The sequence below is a fragment of the Chiloscyllium plagiosum genome, chromosome 22 (genome assembly GCF_004010195.1).
Source record: "Chiloscyllium plagiosum isolate BGI_BamShark_2017 chromosome 22, ASM401019v2, whole genome shotgun sequence".
NCBI lineage: Eukaryota > Metazoa > Chordata > Chondrichthyes > Orectolobiformes > Hemiscylliidae > Chiloscyllium > Chiloscyllium plagiosum.
Genome location: NC_057731.1, coordinates 35,383,330 through 35,409,216, shown reverse-complemented (window position 1 = coordinate 35,409,216; position 25,887 = coordinate 35,383,330). Strand labels below are relative to the sequence as shown.

At 39.3% G+C, this 25,887-nt stretch overlaps 1 protein-coding gene across 3 annotated transcripts in view; it reads left to right on the top strand.

Annotated features, from left to right (window-relative positions):
* LOC122561199 (nebulin-related anchoring protein) overlaps positions 1 to 25,887 on the top strand; it is a 101,926-nt gene that overhangs the window by 30,877 nt on the left and 45,162 nt on the right. For all 3 annotated transcript variants that reach the window (XM_043712772.1, XM_043712773.1, XM_043712771.1), the window contains 10 exons: positions 1,028 to 1,132; positions 6,512 to 6,610; positions 7,762 to 7,866; positions 14,314 to 14,421; positions 16,293 to 16,400; positions 16,833 to 17,030; positions 18,050 to 18,154; positions 21,210 to 21,308; positions 22,163 to 22,267; positions 24,882 to 24,989. In XM_043712772.1, the coding sequence (XP_043568707.1) occupies positions 1,028 to 1,132; positions 6,512 to 6,610; positions 7,762 to 7,866; positions 14,314 to 14,421; positions 16,293 to 16,400; positions 16,833 to 17,030; positions 18,050 to 18,154; positions 21,210 to 21,308; positions 22,163 to 22,267; positions 24,882 to 24,989 (1,140 nt within the window). The remainder of the gene's footprint in view (positions 1 to 1,027; positions 1,133 to 6,511; positions 6,611 to 7,761; positions 7,867 to 14,313; positions 14,422 to 16,292; positions 16,401 to 16,832; positions 17,031 to 18,049; positions 18,155 to 21,209; positions 21,309 to 22,162; positions 22,268 to 24,881; positions 24,990 to 25,887) is intronic.

The window sequence follows — 25,887 nt, the reverse complement described above, 5'->3', positions numbered from 1 at the left end:
CAGGGATCTGTATGAGATCATCAACAAATTGCAATCTATTCTAATGAACCGGATGAAGGAGATGGAGCTCAGTTTGCTCATGCACCAGGATAGTCATTCAATAAGATGTCAAATGGAGACAGAGCGTCTGCAATGGGATACAGACAGGGGGAGGGTCAGATCGTCTGCAATGAGATACAGACAGGGGAGGGCAGATCGTCGGTAATGGGATACAGACAGTGGGAGGGCAGAGCGTCTGCAATGGAATACAGACAGGGGGAGGGCAGGTCGTCTGCAATGGGATACAGGAGAAAGTGAGGTCGCCTTCCTGACCTGCAGTCTTCTTCTTGACCTCTCCGCCTCCATCCTACTCCGACCTATCACCCTCACCTTGACCTCTTTCCACCTATCACATTTCCAACGCCCCTCCTCCAAGTCCCTCCTCCCTACCTTTTATCTTCTCCTGCTGAACACTCTCTGCTCATTCCTGAAGAAGGGCCTGTGCCCGAAACGTCGAATCTCCTGTTCCCTGGATGCTGCCTGACCTGCTGTGCTGTTCCAGCAATAAAGTTTCAACTTTGATCTCCAGCATCTGCAGACCTCACTTTCTCCTGGATGTGTTAAGACACATGGTTGTGGCTATCAGATCCTGTGGTAGGACTTGAACGCAAACCCACTGGCCCAGAGGTATGGACATGAACAATGTGTTGAGATTATGATACTGAATTGATAACATTTGATGTTTAGGTGATTTGAGTGGCACTACACAGCTGTGGCACAATCTGGGCCCTAGTGACATACAATTTGAGAATAAACAGTAGCTCCCTTGACTGAAACAACAAACTTACAAACAGTCTAGTGTTTTACTGAGTATATATTCATATGCATGGACAGTCAAGCTCATTCCCCAGGTAGACAGCTGGGTCAGAAGGTCAATTCACTTTATTGTTTTGAAATGTTGTTGTTCCAGTAATTTTACCTGTTGACTTTGTAAGAATTTAACTTTACTGTCAAAACACTGACTTTGTAATATTTCCTTCTGTTTTAGAGGAAGTATAAATCTGATTTGGAAGGGGACAAAATGCTTTGCTTTTATGCAGCTGACCAGGCACCTTCATACGAGACTCTGAAGAAACTTGTCCCATTGAAAGATGTAAGGCATTTGAATAATTCCTCCTCTAATCTTACTTTTCATTAGACACTGTTTCTGTTAGGACCTGGTTCAAACTACCATTTTTCTACCTCCCCCTGAGTGCGATTAGACAGATATTTTCATCAGACCATATCAATCAAAAAGACCATTACCACTCGACAAACTCAGGTTTGAAACTGGGTCTTTCTAGTCTGTATGGTTCAGTGCTGCACCCGTATAAACTATTGGGTATGATTTTTATAGGAGTGCAAACATTTAAATAAGTGCAACATGCTTAATATTTAAGCAAGTACTAAGCTTTTTAAACAGATCCCAAACTAAATGAAGAGGCAAAACTGATTTTAAGAAAAATCTCTTTGTCCATTGCTTCAGTGCAGTATGACAATGCCTTGTCTTTTTGATGAGCTGTTAAATTGTGCCCATTATGCCTGGTCAATTGATGTAACAGATCCCAAGGCATTATTTAAAGATTAAAGGCCTTCTCCTTTTGCCTGGCCAACATCTAAATAGATTACAGAAATTGCTGGAGAAACACAGCATATCTGGCAGCATCTGTGGAGAGAAAGCAGAGCTGATGTTTTGAGTGCGGTGACGCTTATTCAGAGCTCCAGTTCTGTTTCTGTTTCTGATCTTTAGCATCCACAGTTCTTTGTTTTTGTCTGAACAGATTATCTGGTCAGTTGTATGATGATGTGGGAACTTGTTGCGTACAAATTGGCTGTGGTGTTTCCTGTATTGATACTTCAGAAGTATTTGTTTTTTTTGGCTGTTCAATATTTCAGGACATCCATTGGATGTGAAAGCTGTGGCATAAGTGCAATCTTTATCTTTCTTTTAGTTTGTGACTAAGATACTATTGTTGAAATTCCTTTTAGAGAAATAAACTTTCTGACTCATTTGTGTTTCTCCCCTTTAACTGTAGTATTGAAATATTAAGGTGGGTAATAATAGGATACTTTGGATTAGGATGCTTTGTATTTGCTGATGAATATGAATCTATAAATAAAGCAAAGCCACAGTTAGAAGGCATCTGTGTGTGTGGTTAACATGGTGAATGGTATGCAGTTGAGATGTGATGTATTTTTAGCTGCCTACAATGGTTTTTTTAAGTTCTAAACAAAAGAGGTGATCTATTACAAAGTCACTTTTTGTTAATTTACTTTCAGAACAGACTGTGGCTTAACCAATGTCTTGTGGTATTTATGTTGGGGAATGGGGGAAAACAGATACTCCATTTAGCTCAAGTAAAATCGTGAGATTTAAAATCAGAAATAAATCACAAGTGTGCTTCCTTCACTCTTAACTGATGCAAGACTGTGAATGTGCATTGTAACAATTTCTGAAAACTCAGTGGATCTTGGGACCATCCTTAATACAGCATCAACCGTTGTTTTATTTGTGGCAAGGCTGTTAAAAGGTGCAAAAATCTAAGATGTTATGTTTCACAAACAAGAGCAAAACATACAGAATCAGAGATTAGTTAAGATTAATGCAAATCATTTGCTTGATTACAGGACGTAACATTTTTAGACCTTAAAATAAGATTAAACTCCACCTTGCTTTACAAAGGATGTCAAGACCACAGAACTGTTGAAGGGCAGTCTCACTAATGTGATAGCAGCCAAGAGTGGCTGTAGTTAAGAGGAGACTTGAAGAAACATTTTCTTTCAATAGAACAGCAAGTTTAAGAGAAAATCATAACAATAGTAAGAACTGAACAGTTCTAATCGGGTAGATTCAGTAAATTACTCTCACTGGAAAGTCCATCCGCAATGAAGAATAAAAATTAAAATCAGCTCCAAAACAAACAGAGTTCTGGTATCTCTGGTTTGTTGCCCATGCCACATGCTAGTGAAGCGAGGAACAGGGAGAGAGTGGAGCTGAACACGTGGCTGTAGGGATGGTGCAAGAGGGAGGGTTTTGGATTCTTGGACAATTGGAGCTCTTTCTGAGGAAGGTGGGACCTCTACAAAGAGAATGGTCTTTACGTGAACCAGAGGGGGACCAATATCGTGGGAGGGAAATTTGCTAGTGCTCTTCAGGTGGGTTTAAACTTATGCAGCAGGAGGATGGGAACCTGAATTGTTGTTCCTGTGTACAGGAGGTTGAGGGTAGTGAGGTCAGGGATAGGTTACACAGTCACAAGAGGGCACTGGCAATCAGGATGTTGGTTTGAAATGTGTGTACTTCAATGCCAGGAGCATCCAGAATAAGATGGGTGAACTTGCAGCATGGGTTGGTACCTGGGATTTTGATGTAGCCATTTCAAAGACATGGCTAATGGAGGGACAGGAATGGCTGTTGCAGACTCTGGGATTTAGCTGTTTCAGCAAGAGCAGAGAAGATGGTAAAAGGGGGTGGGGAAGCACTGGTGGTGTGGTGTGGCATTGTTAATCAAGAGTAGTATTACAGCAGCTAACAGAATGTTTGAGGACTCATCCACTGAGGTAGTTTGGGCTGAGGTTAGAAAGAGGAAAGGAAAGGTCACCCTGTTGGGAGTTTTCTATAGGCCCCTGAATTGTTCCAGGGATGTAGAGGAAAGGACAGCAAAGATGTTTCTCGATAGGAGCGAGAGTAACAGGGTAGTTGTTATGGGGGACTTTAACTTCCCCAATATTGACTGGGAATACTATAGTTCAAGTAGTTTAGATGGGTCAGTTTTTGTTCAATGTGTACAGAAGGGTTTTCTGACACAGTATGTAGACAGGCCAACAAGGGACAATGCCATATTGGATTTGGTACTGGGGAATGAACCCAGTCAGGTGTTAGATTTGGAGGTAGGTGAGCACTTTGGCAATAGTGACCATACTTAGGGTGGCACAGTGGCTCAGTGGTTAGCACTGCTGCCTCACATATACAGCAGGGAAAGAAGTACAACTGGTGGAAAGGCAATTAGGATGCGATTAGGTAAGATTTAGGATGCATAGGATGGGGAAGAAAACTGCAGGGAATGGACACACTTGAAATGTGGAGCTTATTCAAGGAACAGCTAATACGGATCCTTGATAAGTATGTACCTATCAGGCAGGGAGGTAGTTGTCAAGAGAGGGTGCCATGATTTACTAAAGAAATTGAAGTTCTTGTCAGGAAGAAGAAGAAGGTTTATGTGAGATTGAGGCGTGAAGGCTGAGTTAGGGGGCTTGAGAGATATTTTAGCCAGAAAAGATCTAAAGAGAGGAATAAGAAGAGGCAGGAGGGGACATGAGAAATTGTTGGCAGATAGGATCAAGGAAAACCATAAGTATATCAGGAATAAAAGAATGACTAGAGTAAGACTAGGGCCAATCAAAAATAATAGTAGGAAGTTATATGTGAAATCTGAGGACATAGGGGAAGCGCTTAATGCATACTTTTCGGCAGTATTCGCATTGGAAAAGGGCGATGTTAGTGAGATTATGGAGATACAGACTACTAGATTAGATAGGATTACAGTTGACAAAGAGGAAGTTTTAGCAATTTTGGAAGACCTGAAAATAGATTAGACCCCCGGGGCCAGTTGGGATATAGCCTCGGATTCTCTGGGAAGTCAGGGAGGAGATTGCAGACCTTTTGGCTTTGATCTTTATGTCATTATTGTCGACAAGAGTAGAGCCAGAAGACTGGAAGATAGCAGGTGTTTTTCTCTTGTTTAAGAAGGGGAGTTGGAACAACCCCAGTAATTAAAGGCCAGTGAGCCTTACTTCGGTTGTGGGTAAGGGGTTGGAAACGGTTAAAAGAAGTAGGATTTATAATCATCTGGAAAGAAATAATTTCATTAGGGATAGTCAACACGGTTTTGTGAAGGGTAGGTTGTGCCTCACTAACTTATTGAGTTCTTTCAGAAGGTGATAAAATAGGTGGATGAGGGTGAAGTGGTTGATGTGGTTTATATGGACTTCAGTAAGGTGTTTAATAAGGTTCCACATAGTAGGCTATTGCACAAAATGCAGAGTTTCTGGATTGAAGGTGATTTAGTGAAATGGATCAGAGATTGGCTGACTGAAGGAAGAAAGAGGGTGGTGGTTGATGGGAAATGTTCACCTTGAGCTTAGTTACCAGTAGTGTGCCGCAAGGATCTGTTTGGGGCCACTGCTGTTTGTCATTTTCATAAATGATCTGGATGTGTGGATGGGTTAGTAAATTTGCAGATGACACTAATGTAGGTAGAGTTGTGGATAGTGCCAAAGGTTGTTGTGGGTTACAGAGGGACATAGATAAGATACAGAGCTGGGCTGAGAAGTGGCAAATTGAGTTTAATGTGAAAAAGTGTGAGGTAGTTCACTTTGGAAGAAGTAACAGGAATGCAGAGTACTGGGCAAATGGTAAAATTCTTGGCAGTGTAGATGAACAGAGAGATTTCAGTGTCCTGGTGCATAAATCCCTGAAAGTTGCCACCCAGGTTGATAGGGTTGCTAAAAAGGCATATGATGTATTGGTATTTATTGATAGGGGCATTGAATTTTGGAGCCACAAGGTCATGCTTCAGCTGTACAAGACACTGATAAGGCCGCAGCTAGAGTAGTGTGTGCAGTTCTGGTCACCACATTATAGGAAGGATATGGAAGCTTTGGAAAGGGGTCAGAGGAGATTTACTAGGATGTTGCCTGGTATGGAGGGATGGTCTTATGAGGAAAGGCTGAGGGAACGGAGGGTGTTTTTGTTGGAGAGAAGAAGGTTGAGAGATGACTCAATCGAGGCGTATAACATAATCAAGGGTTAGATAGAATGGACAGTGAGAGTCTTTTTCCTTGGATAGTGAAGGCTAACATGAGGGGACATAGCTTAAAATTGAGGGGTGGTAGATTTAGGACAGATATTAGGGATAGTTTCTTCATTCAGAGTAGTAGGGGCATGAAACGGCCTGCCTGCAACAATAGTAGACTCGCTGACGTTAAGGGCATTTCAGTGGGCTTACATATGGATAATAATGGAATGGTGTAGGTTAGATGGACAACAGATTATTTTCACTGGTTGGCACAACATCGAGGGCTGAAGGGCCTGTACTGCACTGTAATGTTTTATTTTCTAAGTGCTAAGAGTAGGGTGATTGATTTTTGTTTTAATCCAGGGCATTGTTAGGATATAACAGTCTATCAGAAGCAGTGGTGGAAACTAAATAGACATTAAAACAGAAATAGATAAATATCTGTAAAAGGTAACTGTAGAGAACAGTGAATAGCTCTAAATAGGCAACAGAGTCAGATAGCTGCCATAGACATGATGGGCCAAATGGTCTGTGATATAATACCATAATTCTGTCATGACTGAGAGATTGTTTGGTTATAGAGTACTTGCATTAATTTTCATTAATTATTATTTGATATTTATATCTGGCATCCATTGTCCCATTTTGAAATGACTCATTTTTATATTACTTTAAACTTTTACCTGTCCTTTTAGATGTACTACAGACAACAAGTGGATAAGTTGAAGTATTCATCAGTAACAGACACTCCTGAGATAGTACAAGCAAAAATTAATGCACAGCAACTAAGCAATGTAAGTCTTGAAAGTACCAACTTTTATACCAGCAAATGGGATTGCACGCATTACCTAGGATGGTACTGCCAACAATATGGATGTGTGATTGCTTTAAAATTATCCATTTTAATGGAAGATTTTTTTAAAGAGATGTTGCAAAGATATTCTTTAACCACAGGCTGATTTTCATTTCTGGCAAAAACTTTTGGAAGGAAGAATGAGTAAACATTCTTTTTGTACAATTTGGTGGATATGTTTAGTGCATTGTATTCTTTATGTAGTTTAATTAACAGAGAGGGATGCGGGCATCGCCGACCGGGCCTGCATTTAGTGCCTGTCACTAGTAATCCTTAAAGGTGATGATGAGCTGTCTTCTTGAACTGCTGCAGCCCATGTGCTGTAGGTAGACCACAATGCCCTGAGGGAGGGAATTCCAGGAGTTTGACCCAACGACAGTGTATGTTTCCAAGTTAGGATGGTGATTGGCTTGAAGTGGACTCTGCAGGTGGTGGTGTTCCAATGTACCACTGCTCTTATCCTTCTAGAATGAAGGGTTGTGGGTTTGTAAGATGCTGTCTAAGGATCTTTGGTGAATGTGTGCAGTACACACTGCTGCTACTGAGCATCAGTAATAGAAGAAGTGGATACTTGAGCGTGGTGCCAATCAAGTGGGGGCTGCTTTGTCTTGGATGGTGTCAAGCTCGTTGAGTGGTGTTGGAGCTACACCCATCCAGGCAAGTGGGGAATATTCATGCTCACTCCTGACTTGTATCTTGTGGACAGTGAACAGGCTTAGTTACTCGCTTTGGTACTCTTAGCTTCTGACCTGCTCTTGTGGCCATTGTATTTATAATGGCGAGTCCTGTTAAGTTTCTGGTCAATGGTAATCCCAACGAAGTTAATAGTGTGGGATTCAGTGATGATAATGCCATTGAATATTCAGGGGCAATGGTTAGATCGTCTGTCTCTTATTGAAGTTGGTCATTGCTTGACATGTGGAGTGAATGTTATGTGCCAATTGTTCGTCCAAGCCTGGATATTGTCCATGTCTTGTTGCATTTGAATATAGATTGTTTCAATGTCTGAGGAGTCACAAATAATGCTGAACATTGTACAATAACTCCACTTCTGACCTTTGCTAAACCTTTGCCTCTGTTTGTTCCTTATAGTTGAATTATCGGGCACAGTATGAAAAGACCAAAACCCAATACACTTTGCCTCTTGAAGTTCCTCATCTACTTAAAGCCAAGGCTAATGCTGAACTGTACAGTGATGTGAGTAACAAAACCTAATATCAATTTGGAGCTTGATATTTGATTACAAGGATAATTTTATTATTTTGATCATTAATTTGATTGTTATCCTTCTTGTCTTGATAATCTTTGAAGTTGCCAGTGTTGTAAATATTACTGAAACTTTTCAACATAGTAGGGTTAAAATCACAAAAAGTATTTAAGATCCATATTCCTCTGAACAGCTTGAGGGGATGGGTTTAATGCACTAGAAGTCTAATAGAGAGTGAGGTTTAATGTTGGTGATGAGTATCACCCAGCAGCTGGGAGACTGCTGGGATTGCTATGTTTTTTCCTTCAGGAGGCTGTGCTGTTTCAAAGCAAACAAGTACATAACCCACACAGCAACAGCCTCCTGTTGCATGAAGCACTGAGAATGGCAGGAATCCCATCCTGCAAGGCTAAAGACTGAGTGTTCTGGCAGCTCTCCCATACCAGCAGCACCACTGGGACCCATGGGCCTACAGGAGGCTTCATTGTTGGATCCTGGAAAGAGGGGAGTGTAAGCAGGATAGAGTGATTGGGAGATGATCTCCAGTGCACTGAAGCAAGGTCAGGAGATTGACTTTCTGGAGGATCACCCTCTCAGTGCTAGGTCCTTCAAATGGTTATGTAGAGCCTAAGAATGAAGGATATTCCCCCCCTTTACATACCTACACAGCTGGCTCCAGGCACAGCTGACAGGGCTAACAGTGGTTTGGGAGTCCACTAATAATGGTGCGATGAGGTGGTTACTTAAAGGCCTCAATCAACCTCTGGTCAGGAAAGCCACCCTTCACTCCTCCCACACAGATTTGTCCTGTGAATATGGCTCAGTGAGTGACTGGTTTGTTGACTACTTGTTTTGTTGGCTGAGCCACATTACAATGCTAATGATGACATCTTATCCAAACTAGGCTGGAATGGAACACCAACTATGTTTTATATAATTTGGGCTGGGGTAGGAGAGCACTGCCATTCACACACCTGCAGAAACTTTCAACTTTTCAACTTTCTTCTTCCATTTTATTTCCTTTGAAGCATAGGCCTTGTCCACTGGCTGCACCAGTGGGTGCTTTGTTTTCCCTATGTCCTTCCACATTGCTGGCATTTATTTCTGAAAGGACTGCCAGATGCATGATATGCATTTTTTTTTGTGTGCACTGTCCATTTTCAACAGTTTTTGCAGGTCTGTAATTTTCTCCAGCATTGGTTTGAGCTCAAAACAATGTTTCTGTAGCTGCCGCTGCTGAGCCTGATCTGTTTAGTATGCATGTTGCACCAATTCTTATACACCAACAATCTTTGCGTGGGAATATTGATACAGAGTGTATAGTTCATCCTGCTTCCTTCCATTCTCCTCTAACTCTTCATTCATCTGTGTGAATTGAGCAGAGGTATGCCCTAAATAATTCTTCTTCACACAGACTATACTTATGTCTGGATTTATCCTGAACTCTTGGTTCAGCTTTTTCCTCTTGAACTTTTAGTTGTCTCTTCACAGCAGAAAGCTGAAATTTTAGCTCCACTTTTTCAGAAGCAAGTGAAGTGTTTGATTCGTCTTTCCCCTTCAGTTCTATGAGTGTTTCTTGAATATTTTCCTACTATTTTCATTATCTTTGTTGTTTTAATAATTCTATGTGTTGTGACTAGCGCAAGGTTATAACATGCTGGTTTATCTATAAAACAACAACATTGATTGATTGGTTGTACCTGTTCTGCAGTACTATGTTAAATCTTTCACATTTATAGGTTATCTCATGTCTTTGGGCTTTTTTGTATATGTGGACTTTGCAGAGGTAATATAATGGCAGTTGCCACTGTGGCAATCTATAATAAGTTGTCATTATCTTCTGATGACAGATACTTATGACTTTTGCAAACAGATTAGAGCTTGTGATGACATTGATGTTTTCCATAAGTTTTACAGTAGGAAGCATGTTTGCCACTCATTGCCTTGTCATGTACATAATCTGATTCTGGTTTGTCAGTCACATCATGTGTATATCTCTGGCAGGATACCATTGTAGCTTGAAGATTCTGTGCATGTGGTCTATTTGGATTAGTGCACAGCTTTTTGTAACATCATCAGCCTTTGTTCATTTCCTCTGCCAATAGCCTTCTCTGCGACATGCTTTGCATGTTTGCTTGGAAGATGGTCATTTTCTTCACATCTTCCACATATTTTCCTACATTTGGATGTTCTAGGCATTATGTAAGCCATCTAGTTGATGCTTGGAACCTGCAAGCTGCATTGCTTACAAGGATCACTTTGTAGTTAAGTCCACCCCTTGGTAGCTCTTTGAGGATGTAAATTTGTTTGGCAAATCTCTTTGGAAAATGTCTGTAGGGTTGGCTAACACCACCAAACCAACAATTCTATTTGCTGAATCCCCATCTATAAAATCACAGTGTGCCTTTCTCCATACCTCTGCTCATGGAGTGATCTATGTTGTCTGTACACTTCTCTTTAAATTACATGAATCATAGCCAATTAATATTGAATTTTTACTCTGACTCTGAACTTTTCTAATGTGGTTCTTTAGGTTTTGGGGATCTTTTAGCGCCTTTGGCAGTTAATCTTCATGTGTTAAGTCCGTGTAAACTTTTATTATCAGTTTCTGAGCTATCTTGATGGCTTGTCTTTCCCCCATTGGCAACCCCAGAATCTAGAAAGCCTAGGTTTGAATGCTGTTTTAGCATTTTAATTCTATTAGGAGGTCTGCTGTGCCCCAATTTAGTGTAGGGAGTTTGTGGATATTCTGACAGCGTGCCTTTAACATTTCCTTGTGTGCTATTGATCTGGAATGCAGACTGCTCCTTTGCCTTTGCCAAGAGGGTTAAATTGACTTCCTGATTAGGATTGTGTTTTGAACATACTCTGATATAGTAGCAAAGACCTCAGAGGGTTTATCTCATGTACCTTTTTTCCTTACTTTAATGCTGTTAATCATATGTTTCCCCTCTAGATTAACTTGCATGTTGACTTTTCAAGCTTGAAAAGCCTTATTAGCATATTTTGCTTTGAGAGCAATGACATTGTTCACCTTGTCATGTTAATGATAATGGTCTGGTGATCAGTTGCTCATCAGGGATTAACAACTCTGTGGGTTAGTTTATTTAAAACAATAAACGCATTGTAAGTTATGAAGCAAACATTACATTAACCCAATTGGTGGATGTGTGTGTGTGTGTGTGTGTAAAGCCCCTAGACCGACGGCAGGATAACTGCCAGGTAGATTTACAACATTGTATGCACACACCACGTGGAATTCTTAAAGTTGAGGTACACATATAACAAGAGTATTTGAATTTAATTGAGGGGAAAGGAAGCCTGGGACAGGTGAGGCCTCCAGGCTATCTTGTGGAGCCTTGAGGTGCTTACCTCCACAGAACCATCACCTGGTGGGAAGATCCCTCACTCCAACCCCAAGTTAATATGCCACTCCTGCCCTGTGAACCCAATTTACATACTTAAAGAAGACCATTCTGCTTCTGCATGGTGCTCATGTTCACTCAACATTTAAAGTAGCTTTTACTTCTAACAAGTCAGAATGCTGCACAATGTGGTTGTGGTTGGGTAGGAGATGCTAAAATTTCCCCATTGATTTGGAGCACAGGATCATTTTGCCTTTCAATCAGCTTTAACTGTTTGCTATATTTGGAACTTTCATAAAGTTTGAATTTAAAACTAAATCTCAGAGAATTTGATGAATGGGATGGTTAAATATTGCTAAAAACCAATTAATTTATAGTTTTGACTCCACTTATTTTTTACTGGCTGTTTCATATTAGAAGGAATTATGATTATACCTATTTGCTGTGTTTTCTTGTACACTGGCTGAGAGAGAAGAAATGCTCAGAAGAGGTTTTTTATTTGTTCAAGGAAATTATATTGTATACCGAGTAAAGTATTAAATCCAGCAGAATCTTGTTTGATATTGCAGTAAACTAACATTTTTGTTTTACTTGTATGGTAATATTATTGTCCGATCTCCCACCTAGCTAGGCTGGCCTAAGACTAGCAAAGGTACAAAAGGTATCCATCCTGGTGAAGATGAGAGGACATAGCAGGAGATATTCTCTCCAGTCTTTGCAGTACTGAAACAATTGTCCATATTGCCATCACATTTTGTGGTTGACTGGATCTAAAGTGCATCTACCTGCCTCTCTGTTTACGAGCTGAGTAAGATATAAATCTGAGTGAATATTTCACTTAGTGCCTGATAAATAGCATTTACGGTTCCTCACTGTCTGTTGATGTGGTGCAAAGTGATGTTTGACTAACAAGAGACCAGGAGATGGCAGCCTTATTCTACACAAACAGCAACTTTTAATGTTTGTTATTCCCGTTTGTTCAGTCCCTGCAGCACTTACCAATTTCCAAGTTCTTTGGTCAAAAGGTGCTCCACTATTTAATTTAAGTTACTGTAACATCCATCTCAGCAATCTGACTTAGTTTGCATGTATTTTTCAGCAAAGTTCCATTAAGTTGCTTTTACATTTGAGATTTTTCTAACATAAGATCGTTTCACATTCTGTTTTGACTGCAACAAGATTTGAATTACCGATCTCTGTTTTTATGTTAATTACATCGCATTCAGCATACTGGTTAACCCTGATGCACTAAATCCGTGGGGCTTTTCAAATATGTCAGTTCACCAAATAGGTGCCAACTATGGTTTAGTACTGGCATTGCCATCTCTCTGTCAGGTTGTAAATTTACATCTCCCTCCATAGGCATGAGCACCTCCAAGTACTGAGGGAGTATAGTAAGCACTGTAGGTCACAAAAAACAAGCTCTTGCCTTCCCACTTGGGAGGAATTAAAGCATCCCAAGGCACAATTTGGCCTTCTCCCTGGAATCATAATCAATGGTTACCTCAGCCAACAACTTGGAAACAGTCATTATTACATTGTCATTGGTGGGAATCTCCTGTGTGCAGTTTAGTTGCCATATTTTGTTCCTGACATTATATTGAAGAGTATGGATAGAAATATTCCCTGCTGGAGGCGGTGAGAAAGGGAAATTATTAGTGAGCTTTCACTCTGCAGAGCTTTTTGCCCCCTTCTCACTGTTGCTGCAGTTAAATGCCGAGTGAGAAGATCCATAGGTGACTTTCTTGATTAACGGGAATGAAGGCCCTTATGTGGTCAATTACTGGCTACTTTAAACAGCTTCAGCTGGCCACCTCCTTGGCAGGCAAGCAAAGTGGTTGGTTATCTAACTGACTGCGTGCTTCCCATCTGCCTCCATTGAAGGCTTGAATTGCTCATTAATGATGACTTACTGCTGTTGCATAGGTAGATGCTTCCAATGCTCACCTGCCTTCACCAAGATCATCCATATTTGCTTTTATTGCTGTCATCAAACTGAACTCCATAGGACCAGAAATGTTCCATCTTACTATTCCATCTCAATTCATTAACTGTATAACTCTCTTGGGAGTCAGACATACTGGAAGTGATGGGCAAGTTTATCGGAAAAGGAACAATAAAATGGGTTAGTGTTTTGAGTGTGACCGTTCATCAGAATAGTGCTGACTGACGGACTGTAGATATCAGTATTTTCCTAAAATGCGACTCAGTCAAGATGAATTGTGAATGAGTGAACCTTCCGTTGAGCAGCATTTTGTGAGTTAATTAACTTTGAAGATTCCACTTTCTGTCCTCTCACTGGCGATTAGTGTCAGTTGTGGCTCCTATTGGAAGCATTTTTACTTTTGTGTCCAGAAGCTGTGTACTGCGCTGTTGGGAGGTGCAGAAATTTAGATAAACTAAAACCCAATCTGCCCCCTCCGATGGATATGAAAGATTCCATGGTACAATTTTGGAGAAGTGCAGGGGAGTTATCTCAATGGGCCTGGCTAATATTGATGGTTCAAACAACATCACTAACAAACAGATTCTCTGATTATCCTCACAGTGCTGTATCTGGGAGCTTGCTGTGTGTAACCTGTTTCCTGTGTTTTCAACGTTGCAAAAGTGACTGTACTCCAAGCAAATCTCATTTGCTGTAAAGATCTTTGGGGCATCCTGAGATTGTGAAAAATCAGGGTTTCTTTTGATGAATACCAGTGAACAAAAATGAAAATTGCCCTTGAAATGCTTCTTAAGAGTTAGCACTGACTGTAATTGAAAAGAGATATATACAATATAGTTAAGGAGCTCTTGTAGTACAGCGGCAGTGTTCCTACCTCTGGGCCAGGAGGTCTAGGTTCATCCCTCAGCAGCCCTAGAGATGCAGCAATGCATGCTTGAGCAAGTTGATTAAAAATTGAGAGAAGCTGTATGGTTCATTTTGGGTTTGCTGCAAGAATTCTGTGTTGCATTCCTTCCTGCAATTTCTCAGATTAGTTACTTTTGATTTAAAGGAAGCTGCTGCTTTCTCAATCTTACATGTACACATATATGTATAATATGTAATTTGAGTAAATGCTGTGTCCTCAGATCAAGTACAAAGAATTCTGGGAAAAGAATAAAGGCAAGGGGTTTCATGTGAAGTTGGATTCGATAGCCCTCTTAGCTGCCAAAGCCTCCGGGGAGCTGGCAAGTGATGTAAGTTGCTGCTTTTCTTTCTCATCAGCTTTCGTGAAACTATGTGCAAACCCGTTTCCATTGACACTGTCGGTTTCTTTCTGTCAGGCATACTATAGTGCAGGTTAATAAAAGTTAATAGAATATACTTCAAGTTTATACAAGATTGACAGTAGATGAAAATTAAATGAGTGCTGACAACTAATTATTGTTCAGTCTAGTCAGTAAGCCTCAAGATTCCCATGTGCATGGGAATATATTTCTGGAAGAGAGTCATTACAGCAAAACACATTTTACATCCACGATTCTGTGAAAAAGTTCTCAAAGCTGCCCACACAAAATCTGGGTCACAAGTTTCTGACTGGCTCAACGTTGTGATAAAATAGAATATAAGATGATGGTTTCTGTATGTGTTCAAAGGATGATGCGTGATCTAAATGAGTTGTCTAAAATTATAAAAGGTTGGATGATGTAGGGAAACTATATTTCCAGATTGGGTAATTCGCAAAGTGATAAGATCTTAAAATTAGAGTTAGACCATTTACCAGGAAAGCTAGGAAACATTTTTTTGAATGAAAAGCAATTGGATATTTGGGAATATCTACTCCAGAATGCTGTGAATGTTGTTTAAATGCATTTTTTTCTTCAGGTAATGTTTTCAAAGCTTGTAGATCAAAAGCGGTTAAATGGGGTGAAGGTATAAGTCAGGTGTAATGTGATTGAGCTCATCCCACACCTCAAGGGAATTATTTGTAATCTTGGATTTCTATTTGCCCCATATCCTCCCTATCATATAAAGTCCATTCACCCATCTTGGCATCATCATGACTTTTCATCATGCCTCAGCTCTGTACATTTGAAATCCTCATCCATACATTTGATGTCTTTAGATTTGATTACAGTATTCCAGTGCTTTCCTAGCTAGCCGCCTATCATCTGAGCTCTGTAAACCAACTTCTCCAAAATTCTACTTCTCACACCACATTCCTCCCACCATTACCCCATCCACACTGACCAACATTGATTCGAAGTCAATAAAAAATGGAAGAAATGTGGATGTTATTGGAAAAGCTCAGCAGGTCTGGCATCATTTGTGGACAAGTCAGAGTTAATGTTTCCGGTTGAGAGACCCTTCCTTAGAATTGATTTGATTCCCAGCCCTCCAATGACCAGGTTTCAGCCTTACATTTAAATCCCTCCCTGCCTATCTGTAACCTCCTCCAGCATTCTAAATGCTCAGTCCTCTGATTCTAGCCTTTCATGTCTCACCTGTTCTCTTTAGCTGGATTTTGGTGACAGGGCTTTGCCCACCTAGGTCTGAAATTGGCTTCCTAAATCAATCGATCTTCTTCTCCTCCTTTAGTGTATCTTTGACCAAGCTTTTGCCCACCCATCCTAATCTTTTCCTCTTTTTTTTTAGGCTTTCTGCACCACCAACCCCTTACCCCTTACAACCTTGTGAAGTGCCTAGGGATGTTATTCTATGTCTGAGGTGTTTTATCAGTTCAAATGGTTATTGTAATAAAGTTTCCTAGCAGAATGGCCTGTTCAACTTCAAATGCACCATATAATTTCCAAAAATAATTTGGTATATTCTTAGCACCAGGCAGCCTGTACCCATCCCAACATGGAACAGTCTAGAAATGATAGCTTGTGATATTAATGTACAACACTTAATGACATTTTGTTCACCACTATTTTAACTTTTATTAAATAAATAGTTTGATGCCTTGACAGAGTATAAGGCAAAGAAATATCATATGAAGGCAAACGATCCTTTCCAGGCCCATAAGATTGAAAAAGTGTTTAAATAATTTATTTTAGCTCTTTATCACCAGCCGACTGCTACATGTTTTAATTTAATTCCTTTCTTTCTCTGTGTTGTTTGAAAGATAAAATACAAAGAAGCATATGAGAAAACCAAGGGCAAAGCAATGAGAAGCAAAGTATATGATTCGAAGACTCTGCATTCTCTGCGGGTTTCCAAGATGAGCAGTGAGGTACATTAGATAAGAAAAATCAAAATCCCATTATTTACTTCAGCTCAATATGCAATTTAAAATCATTATGGATTAGCACATTAGCCATCAGAAGCTAAATTTCCCTTCCAACTGACATTGGATTCTGTTTTCTCTACTCGTGATCTTTTACTTTTTTAAAAGGAAAATTACCATTTTATATAATAGATAGAAGTTAAAATTTACGGTAAGTTGACTATGTTGTTAAGTTAGTCATTGATTTATATATTGGTAATCTATAACCACAGAAAAATATATATCCAGAATATGATCTAAGTTACTCTAAAATGTTGTTCATTAGATCAGATGTTTGTAGTTCACAATTCACTGCCTTCACACTTACTGGTATTACATAGATACAAATTGTTGTTATTGTTGTTCAAATGGCTAATTTTTACTTTTTGTTTACAACAGGTAGAGTATAAGAAGAACTTTGTGGAAACAAACACCAAATTCCACCTACCACTGGATATGGTCAACCTGATACATGCCAAGAAAGCCCAGGCATTGGCCAGTGACTTGTATTATAGGAAGAGGCTCCATGACTATACATTGGAGCCAGATGACATGAAAGTGACATGGGCAAAGAAAGCTTATGGGTTACAGAGTGAGGTGGGGCCAAGATGATTCAAAATTATGTCTGATTTGTTTATTTAATCCTGTACGTCTTAACGAATTATGTCTCTTCATTTTGTAGGCTATTTGCTTTAAAGTTATAGGTTGGAAAGAACCTAATTATATATAATTTTTAAAAACTGTTGGAAATGCTCAGCACATCAGGGAGCATCTGTGGAGAGAATTAACAGAGAATTGTGTACAGCGTTAACATTTAAGGTCAATCCTCCACGAGAGCTGGCAAAATTTAGAGATGTATCAGTTTTAAACAGGTGAAATGGGGGAGGGAGGATGAAGAGCAAAAAGGAAGGAGGTTTGGAGACATTAACTTACAAAAAAGCTGGAGAATCGGTACCTAAAGGGAATGGTAATGGGACAGGTAAAGAAACAAAAGATATGCCCAGGGGAAGTGTAGATTACAAAATATTATACTGAAATAGGTCTTACTATGAAGGAAATTGTACTCATACCAAGTAATTAAAGGCTAATACAGCCTTATTTTATTACCTTTTAAATATTTCTCAGTGCTGCCCCTTCCTGTCTTTCCTAATGGAGTATCTAAAGCTGGGTAGACTTTCAGCATCACCCCAAAAAATGAGAGATCTGCTTGTGTAATGCTCAATAGCAAGCTGCTTGACTATGGAAGCATTAGATGGAAATGTGTTGCTGGAGAAGCGCAGCAGGAAGCATTAAACTGTTTTATATATATCATTCTAGCAAGGGTTACATGAAAGTAGTTATGATCTGGAAATTTTGTAGGGTTGCTGGGACTATTTGCACTGGGATCAACTAACTCTGCACTGGTCAGATCAACTAATGGTTGATTATTGAGTAGTTCTGTACCAAGAGGTACATATATCTTGCATAAATGTCTTTAAAAAGATGTATGCTGCTTGAATACTGCATGGAAAATCATTTTGTTTTTTGTACCCTTTAGGCAATGATGTTTATAAACTGGGTTTTATCAACATTAACAGCATAACAGAAAAGCCATTTTTTTAATCTTTAAATTACAGCGCAAGTACAGAGCAGATCTGACATGGATGAAAGGTGTAGGATGGGAGGCAGAACGATGTCTGGACGTGGAACAGGCGAGGAAAGCTGGGGACATCCTGAGTGAGGTGAGAATACAAACTGACCAGGACTAAACATGTAATTTTCTGTTAATTGTGTGACTTTAGCCTTGACTGAATCATGTCCTCTGATAGGAATTCTGTTTGTTCATGGAAACTCGTGAGCAATTATTTCTCAATTTGTAGGCATTTAAACCTGTGCCATCACAGTTGATAAATAGATTAGAATTGTACATCTGTGTTAGTAATTAGCACATTAGTGGATTTGCATGAATTTTCTTTGCTAATTTAACAGAAATGTTAAGAGCTTACTTTAAATGAGTTGACACTTTAACAAAATGGCAAGCCTTAGAAATGGTGTGCAAACATGTTACCAAGTTTGTTATTAATATTGCACATTATACAAATAAATCACACTACTGAGAGCACTAAGGACCAGCTGTGTTCCACAAGATATCTCGTGATTCCCTGCAATGACACTGATGAATATTTCACTTCAGGTTACTGGGAGCAATAACCAGCACTAATTTATTGCATTATCTACCAGATCATCTTAACATGTGACACAACATGTCATAGTAACTGGGGAACAATGAGACAAGTAATAACTGATATAAGCTCTTAAGTAATCTTAATTGAACTACTATACCATATTCCTGGTATAAGATTAATAATTTTGGAATCCATGAACATTCTGCAGTTAAGAGAAGGGCAGAACATATGCAATGGCTAAATCAGCCATAATGTATTATCAGGTGAGAACGAAGGGGAATAATTCTAAAATTGCTGAATTGCTAACAGCTGGATGTTTGAGTAGTAAAGTGAGTCACATCTGGAAGATAGTAAAGTCTGTCTGCACTCATGTCAAGTGTCTGTGAAGCTTAGAGATATTTCTGCCTGTCAGAACTGAAACAGGCCATAAGTGAGTTCAATTTCATGTTCTATAAAACATCCACATTGTGGGTTAAACGTAGATTCATAGAATCCCTACAGTGTGGAAGCAGGCCATTCAGTCCATTGAGTGCACACCAGCCTCTGAAAAGCATCCCACCCAAACCCACCCCCCTATCCTATAAACCTGCATTTCCCATGGCCAATCCACTAACCTGCACACCTTTGGACTGTGGAAGAAAACTAGAGCAAACTCACGCATTTACAATGAGAATGTGCAAGATCCACACAGTCACCTGAAGGAAGAATCAAATCCGGATTCCTGGTGCAGAGAGGCAGCAGTGCTAAGCACTGAGCCACCGTGCTGCTCTAAACAGCGTGTCATGAGATCGAATACAATGTAGGATAGATTTTGGATTACTTCTGCACTGTAAATCTGGCTTTGCAGTTTAGATTGAGAAGATGCTGTTGAAATATAACAAAATAACCACAAAAATAATGGATGAGCACAGCAAGTCAGTCAGCATTTGAAAGAGAATGATAAGTTTTAATATTTCAGATGTTCTTTCATCAATTCAACCAATGTGTCACAGCATAAGCAATTTTGAAACTATGCATTTGGCTTCTATTGTATTTCCAAGTCCAGAATTTTGAAATGCCAGTTGTTCAGGAAGTGGCTGCTTGATTTGAATACCAACATGAGTGTTTTAATAGGGAATGGTTGCTAGATTCTTTAGTTTACCAATATCCTGCCCAAGATTCAGAGAACAGTCAAATCAATTTATATTGCCCCATGCACTGCCTTAACTAAGAAAGGGGAACAAAAGCCTGATTGTATCACATGCTTTCATCTGAAAACAGCTAATGCAAATGGAGCCGATTGATCAAGTGTCAGAATTATTCATAAAAGATGGAGCCCCATTCATAGGCATGAACAAAAAATGCACAAATATACTTACACAGAGACAGTGAATATATTTTTGATTAAGATTTCAGTTTTATCCCAGAGAATTCGTCTTTTATTTAAGAACAGTTGGAGAGTTTTGGTGAAGCTGTGTGATGACCATGAAATTATTTGTCGCTTTATGTAACCGTTTAACCTGACAATAAAGCTAACTTGATGTTTCTCTTTGGTAATAAACATCAGTGACACACTGCCCCTTAGCAATCACTCAGCCACCTTTGTGTTGAAATATTGAGTTTGACAAGAGTTTATAAAACAAGAATGGCAAGGTGACTGACAGATTAATCCATCATTCAAGGTGTGAGTACTTGAATTAAGCCTTTAATCCCCTCACCATAACCACATCACCTTGTTCTGTTGTTTAGCCATTTGTTCACATTGCTTTGTCACCAAATTTCTGAAATTAAGGTATTGTCTCCCTTGCTTGTATCTTCTACTGATTTCAGTTTTAATAACCACTGTCCCACGTGTTTTTCTGCATTTTAAGCACATGGCCCTAAATTGCTTGTGATAAATAAGGGAACTGTATTACACCAGATGTACAGCCTGTATGTGACAGGATGTCCTTAATACTTCCTGTTTACGGTAACTAGATACAGGTTCCTGTGATTTTAATTGAATGATAATGGTTGAAAATAGATGATTGTTGAGGCTGTAACTTCCTAAAGGCTGATGTTGAGCTGAGAGTTGAAAGACATAATCAATGATGGTAACGTGGGGCAAGCTGAATTTCCACCTTCATTTATTATTTTAAAAATAAACTGTTGGTTATGCAAAATTTGTTCTGCCTTTCATCTGCCAATGGGCACTGAAGCTCTGCTGCCAGCAGGCCACTAGGTGACAATTTTCCGTTCCTGTCTATCTCAATATATTGTTCCTTATTCTGCAGAGGCAGGCTGGTGAAAAGACTGTTACAAACTAAAATTATAACTATGTGAATAAAATATGTAGTTTTAAAATCTGAAAAGAGAATATTAAAAATGAATTACTTTTTCAATTGGTGTCAAACCAGGTCCCATCTACCAACATTCAATATTGAGTTTTTAATGAAACACTATAGTCACTTCAGAAACAATTTTGGGAAAAAAGGGAAGACATGCTGATAATTAATTTTGTTTAATAGTCATTTCTAAAACTATGCTATGTGTTGATCATGGTTTGTTTGATTAGATATGTATTGATGTTTGACTTGCTTTAAATTCAAGTCCACTATTGTCAGAGATTAAATTGCACTCTTTCAACTGGCAGAGAAAGTACAGACAGAGAGTTGACGCGTTAAAATTCACAAGTGTGGCAGACACTCCACAGATTATTCATGCCAAGAAAAGTCAAGATTTGCAAAGTGATGTGAGTACTGCACTGGTGACGAGAGATCATTTATGAAAGAAGCACTGTTTTCAAAGAGTGATGGGTGCCTCCACCATAAACAAAGCTGATCAAACGGGAAAAATTTGGAAAAAAAAAATGAAGTGTTTATTTCTAAACATCTGATACTTTCAAATTTTGTGGGTTTCTCTTCCCTCTTCATTTTCCGATGCTTCAAACATAAATTTCTTTGCAAGAGACAAGACGCTTAGAAATGAATTTCTTCAAAACTGAGCCTAGTTAGTGCGAGTAGCAAGCCTTTCGATCTATAGAGTTAGAATATAAGGAAAATAGGAGTTCATGTTTCAGCTAGACAATACCCTGGTTAGACCACACCTGGAGGACCCACAAGCAGCCCTGGCAATACACTTTTGAAAATACATATTTACCATGGAAGAGGTGCAGTTTTTCAGCATGACACTTCCAAGGCTTATGAGAAAAGACTACAAAATTATAGTATTGCTTGGAATTTTGAGGTTAAGTGGGGATTTGCTTGATGTTTATAAAATATTAAGGGGTTAGGGAAATCTAGAATTAGGAGTGATGTGGACTGGGGTTTTAGACTGGGGTGGACAAAGTCAAAAATCACACAACACCAGGTTATAGTCCAACAGGTGTATTTACGGTATTGAAATACTATTAAAATATTCCTGTTTCACAGTCTTGCATTGGGCTACTGCCATAGTCTGGATAATTAGACTTATTGGTATATTAAGCCATGTATTGTTAAACTCAAAAGTTTAGAAATCCCACATCTTATCCAATATGAGAATTCATGTATGAAAATGTTTCAAAAATTGAGTCAAAAGTTTTCCTTGTTCTCCCACATTATGCAGCTAACATACAAGGCAACAAGTGAACAGAATCTTCATCAGTACAGCATCAGCAAAGATGAGCCATTGTTCAGACAAGCCAAGGCAAATGCTAAATACCTAAGTGATGTAAGTAAGCCACTTAATTACATTTTGAGATCATAGAGCAACAGTTCGGTTTTTGCTACATATTATGTTAATTGAGTGTGGTAGTTGACCTTTCTGCTTGACGTTTCTGCAAGGGTGCAAGCTAAGAAATGATATTCAATACTCCCTAATAAAAATTGTATGTCCTTGCTATTTGTTCTTGGGATTTGGATGAACCTATCAAGAGTCCATATTGCCCCAATTCTTGGGTGTTCTTGGAAGGCAGTGCTATTACCATACAGTGGCTTTGCTAAATTATTTTAGAAATTGATAATCACATTAGATTAGATTCCCTACAGTGTGGAAACAGGCCCTTCGGCCCAACAAGTCCACACCGACCCTCCGAAGAATAACCCACCCAGTCCCATTTGCCTCTGGCTATGCACCTAACACTATGGACAATTTAGCATGGCCAATTCACCTGACCTGCACATCTTTGGACTGTGGGAGGAAACCCACGCAGACATGGGGAGAATGTGCAAACTCCACGCAGACAGTTGCCCGAGGCTGGAATCAAACTTGGGATCCTGGTGCTGTGAGGCAGCAGTGCTAACCACTGAGCCACCGTGCCGGACATGATGTTAGTCTAGTTGGAATCAATAATGAGTATATCAGATTCCCTTATCAACCTGTTAAACAGTTTAATATTTAAAATAATCTGGTGCTTGCCTACATCTCGCTCTGACTGGATTTCAACACTGATTTCTGCATTCCTAGTTTTGGACTGTAACCCATTGTTCATAACTTTAAAAAAAATGAATTAATGTGGTACAGCAGTGTATGTTAAATTACCATAAATATCTATCAGTCTGTAATTGTAAGTATCAAAGTATGCTTGAGGCAAAAAGTGTATAGAAGAAAAGCAGAGAAAACAATGACAAGAATATCTCTTTTGAAGAGAACTAGAATGAGGGGAAGACAAAGAGAAAGATAAAGACAAGGAGATCAAAAATTATTTTAAAATTGGGAGGCTAGCATATGGATACATACCAAAGGAATTTCTTTTAAATTGGCATTGCCTTGAGCAAGATTGTAGTAGGTTAATAGGTCTAACTACAAGAACCATATAAACTAATATCATACCAATATGTACCTGATAATTTTTTTTATTCGTGCATAAACCTTAAAACATGTAATCCTAGACAAATAAATAAATTTGGGCACAGATGGGTATGTCGCACAGGGAGATCGGAGAACTTGTCAAGGTGAATAGCAGCTCCTTTCAAAGGGAAATGAAACAAAGTCATAAAGGTAGAAATTGAAAGTCATAAATTTTCCTGATGTTCAAATTCCTCATTTCCTGAAGGATGCTTTCAGTAGGCAGTAAGCCTGAGGTGAAGCCAAGGTCGGGTCATTGCCAAAGCTGCCACGTTTAAAGGCACACCTCTGATTCCAAAAATATTGGCCCTGTTTTTCAGATTAGTGTAAAGCCCCCTCATCCTCATCTTCTTAAAGCATATATCTTGTCACATCATTCACCCTTTCATCCCATCGTATCCCTCAGTCCCTTCACCCCTCTCAAACCCCCATCACCTCCACCTGCCTAAAATCCAAGGTTTAAGCTTGGAACTGGTTTTATTGAAATCCTGCTGGGCATGGTTTTGGCAGAGAGCGTGCAAAGGTTTTGTTGGGTGTTCAGCTTATCCTATCCCATGCATTTCCAAGTTGTTCCCCAGAATAAAGGGAGTGAGTAAGGGCCCATTAGACTGCACTCCCTTAGGCATTTTGAGGCCCTTAACTGCCCAATTAAATAGCAACTGAGGGCTTAAATTATATTTCACTGCCTTTAAAACACTGGGCAGTGGCTGGAGTACAAGCACGGTGTGGTTTTGAAATAGCATCTTTGTAATGGCTAAGCAATGGAGGTTGAGTGGCAGACTCAGAAGGCATTCTATTAGGGCATTCCCCATCTCCACTGTCATCCAAGTTCGCCCAGCAAAACCCAGACTTTCACTGATCTTACCCCTTCCCCAGGTTTCCTGATCCCTCTTGGCTCTAAAAGCCTGGGAGTCCTGGCATCTTCTTGCAGTTCCAGCAGTGTCCGCTGTTGAGGTTGGATGCTGCTCAGATGCTAAGGCTGTCCATTGGTTAGATTAGCCGGCAGCTCTTGAGAGTGGGTCTACTTGTCCACTGATCCAATCCCCAGCCGATGCAGCCCATCCGAAATGGGTTAGCGTGCAGGGACAGGCGTTTTGAAAGGCACCAACTGGCCTTCCAGGGAAATGTAGCCCTTTGGACACATGTTGGCACAAGCCACTCTGAACAGTGAATCCTCAAATGGGTCTCCTGCTCATTCACAGTTACTCCATTTGCAGAGCTGTGAAAACCCAGGAGAAATGGAATACTGTCTGTGCTGCCACTGTGTAATTGGGGATTGAGAAACTTCTTATTGAAATTTCCCCCAACTTTAATTTGAGACCCACGTGATGCAAGTCAACGCCTTTTTTTAAAATTCACTTATGAGATGTGGGTGTCACAGATTGGCCCAGCATTTATTGCCCATCCTTACATGGTCTTATCATTTTGCTGAATGATTTGAACTTTAATAGAAGATATTTTTATGAGCTGAAACTATTTTATAATTTGTTTTATCAAGAAAATCTACAAAAGTGACTGGGAGGCACAAAAAGGAAAGAGTTTTGAACTGCGGTTGGACACTATTGCAATTCTGGAAGCAAAGGCAAAACGAGATCTTGCAAGTGATGTAAGTTGTATATTTTATAAGCTGTGATGCAACATCATGGAAAAATAATGAGGATAACTGGCAAAAAATTAACAAATCGTGCCCCGTAGTTTTTAATTTCTATTTCTTAAATATTTCAATTGTCATTATGATATCACCAATAAAACGGAATGGTTTAAAATTCAGATTTGAATGCACCAATTAGAAAAACAATGTAATCATGTTGAACATTCGGCAATTGTTCTCATTTATATGATTGATTTGTTTTAATGTAAACGACTTAAGCCAGAGCAGTATTTTGGACCTTTTGAACAAGAATCAATCCTTGCAACAATTCTATTAAAAAATGTTTTGATTGTATGATTGTACAATGCTATAACCAGGTGTTGCATATGAATTTGACAAGAACAAAGGAAATAGGACATTGAAATCTGAATACTTAAACTGTTTAACAAAAGGCTAAAATTCCAGAAACACAGTTGGTCATTCAGCATCTGAAAGCCAATTTTAGGTTTAATTTGGGATGGGTGAAGAGAACTCTGAACTGATTGGAGATTTGATTAAAAGGTAGCGGGTGAAACATGAATCTAGCATTCCTTTTAAGATTAGGAAAATTGTACTTTCAACTGACAGTAGGTGAAGACCAATAATCAAAAATTGGGAAGATTTTTATGAAGTTATTTACACTTGAGAGAAGCTCTTCATCCCAGGTGATAGCTTTGTCATATTGCTTCACAGCACAGATAGTGTCATCTTTACGCCTGGATAGAAGGACTTCACTGTCAATAGATGAATAACAGTAAAGAGTAATTTAAACTGGGAGAATAAGTTCACACTTACTTGGATAGATATTTTCTCTGAATTCATTACAATTGTTGGCAATTTTTCAGGCTTACAGTATCTTTTTAAGCAGTATTAG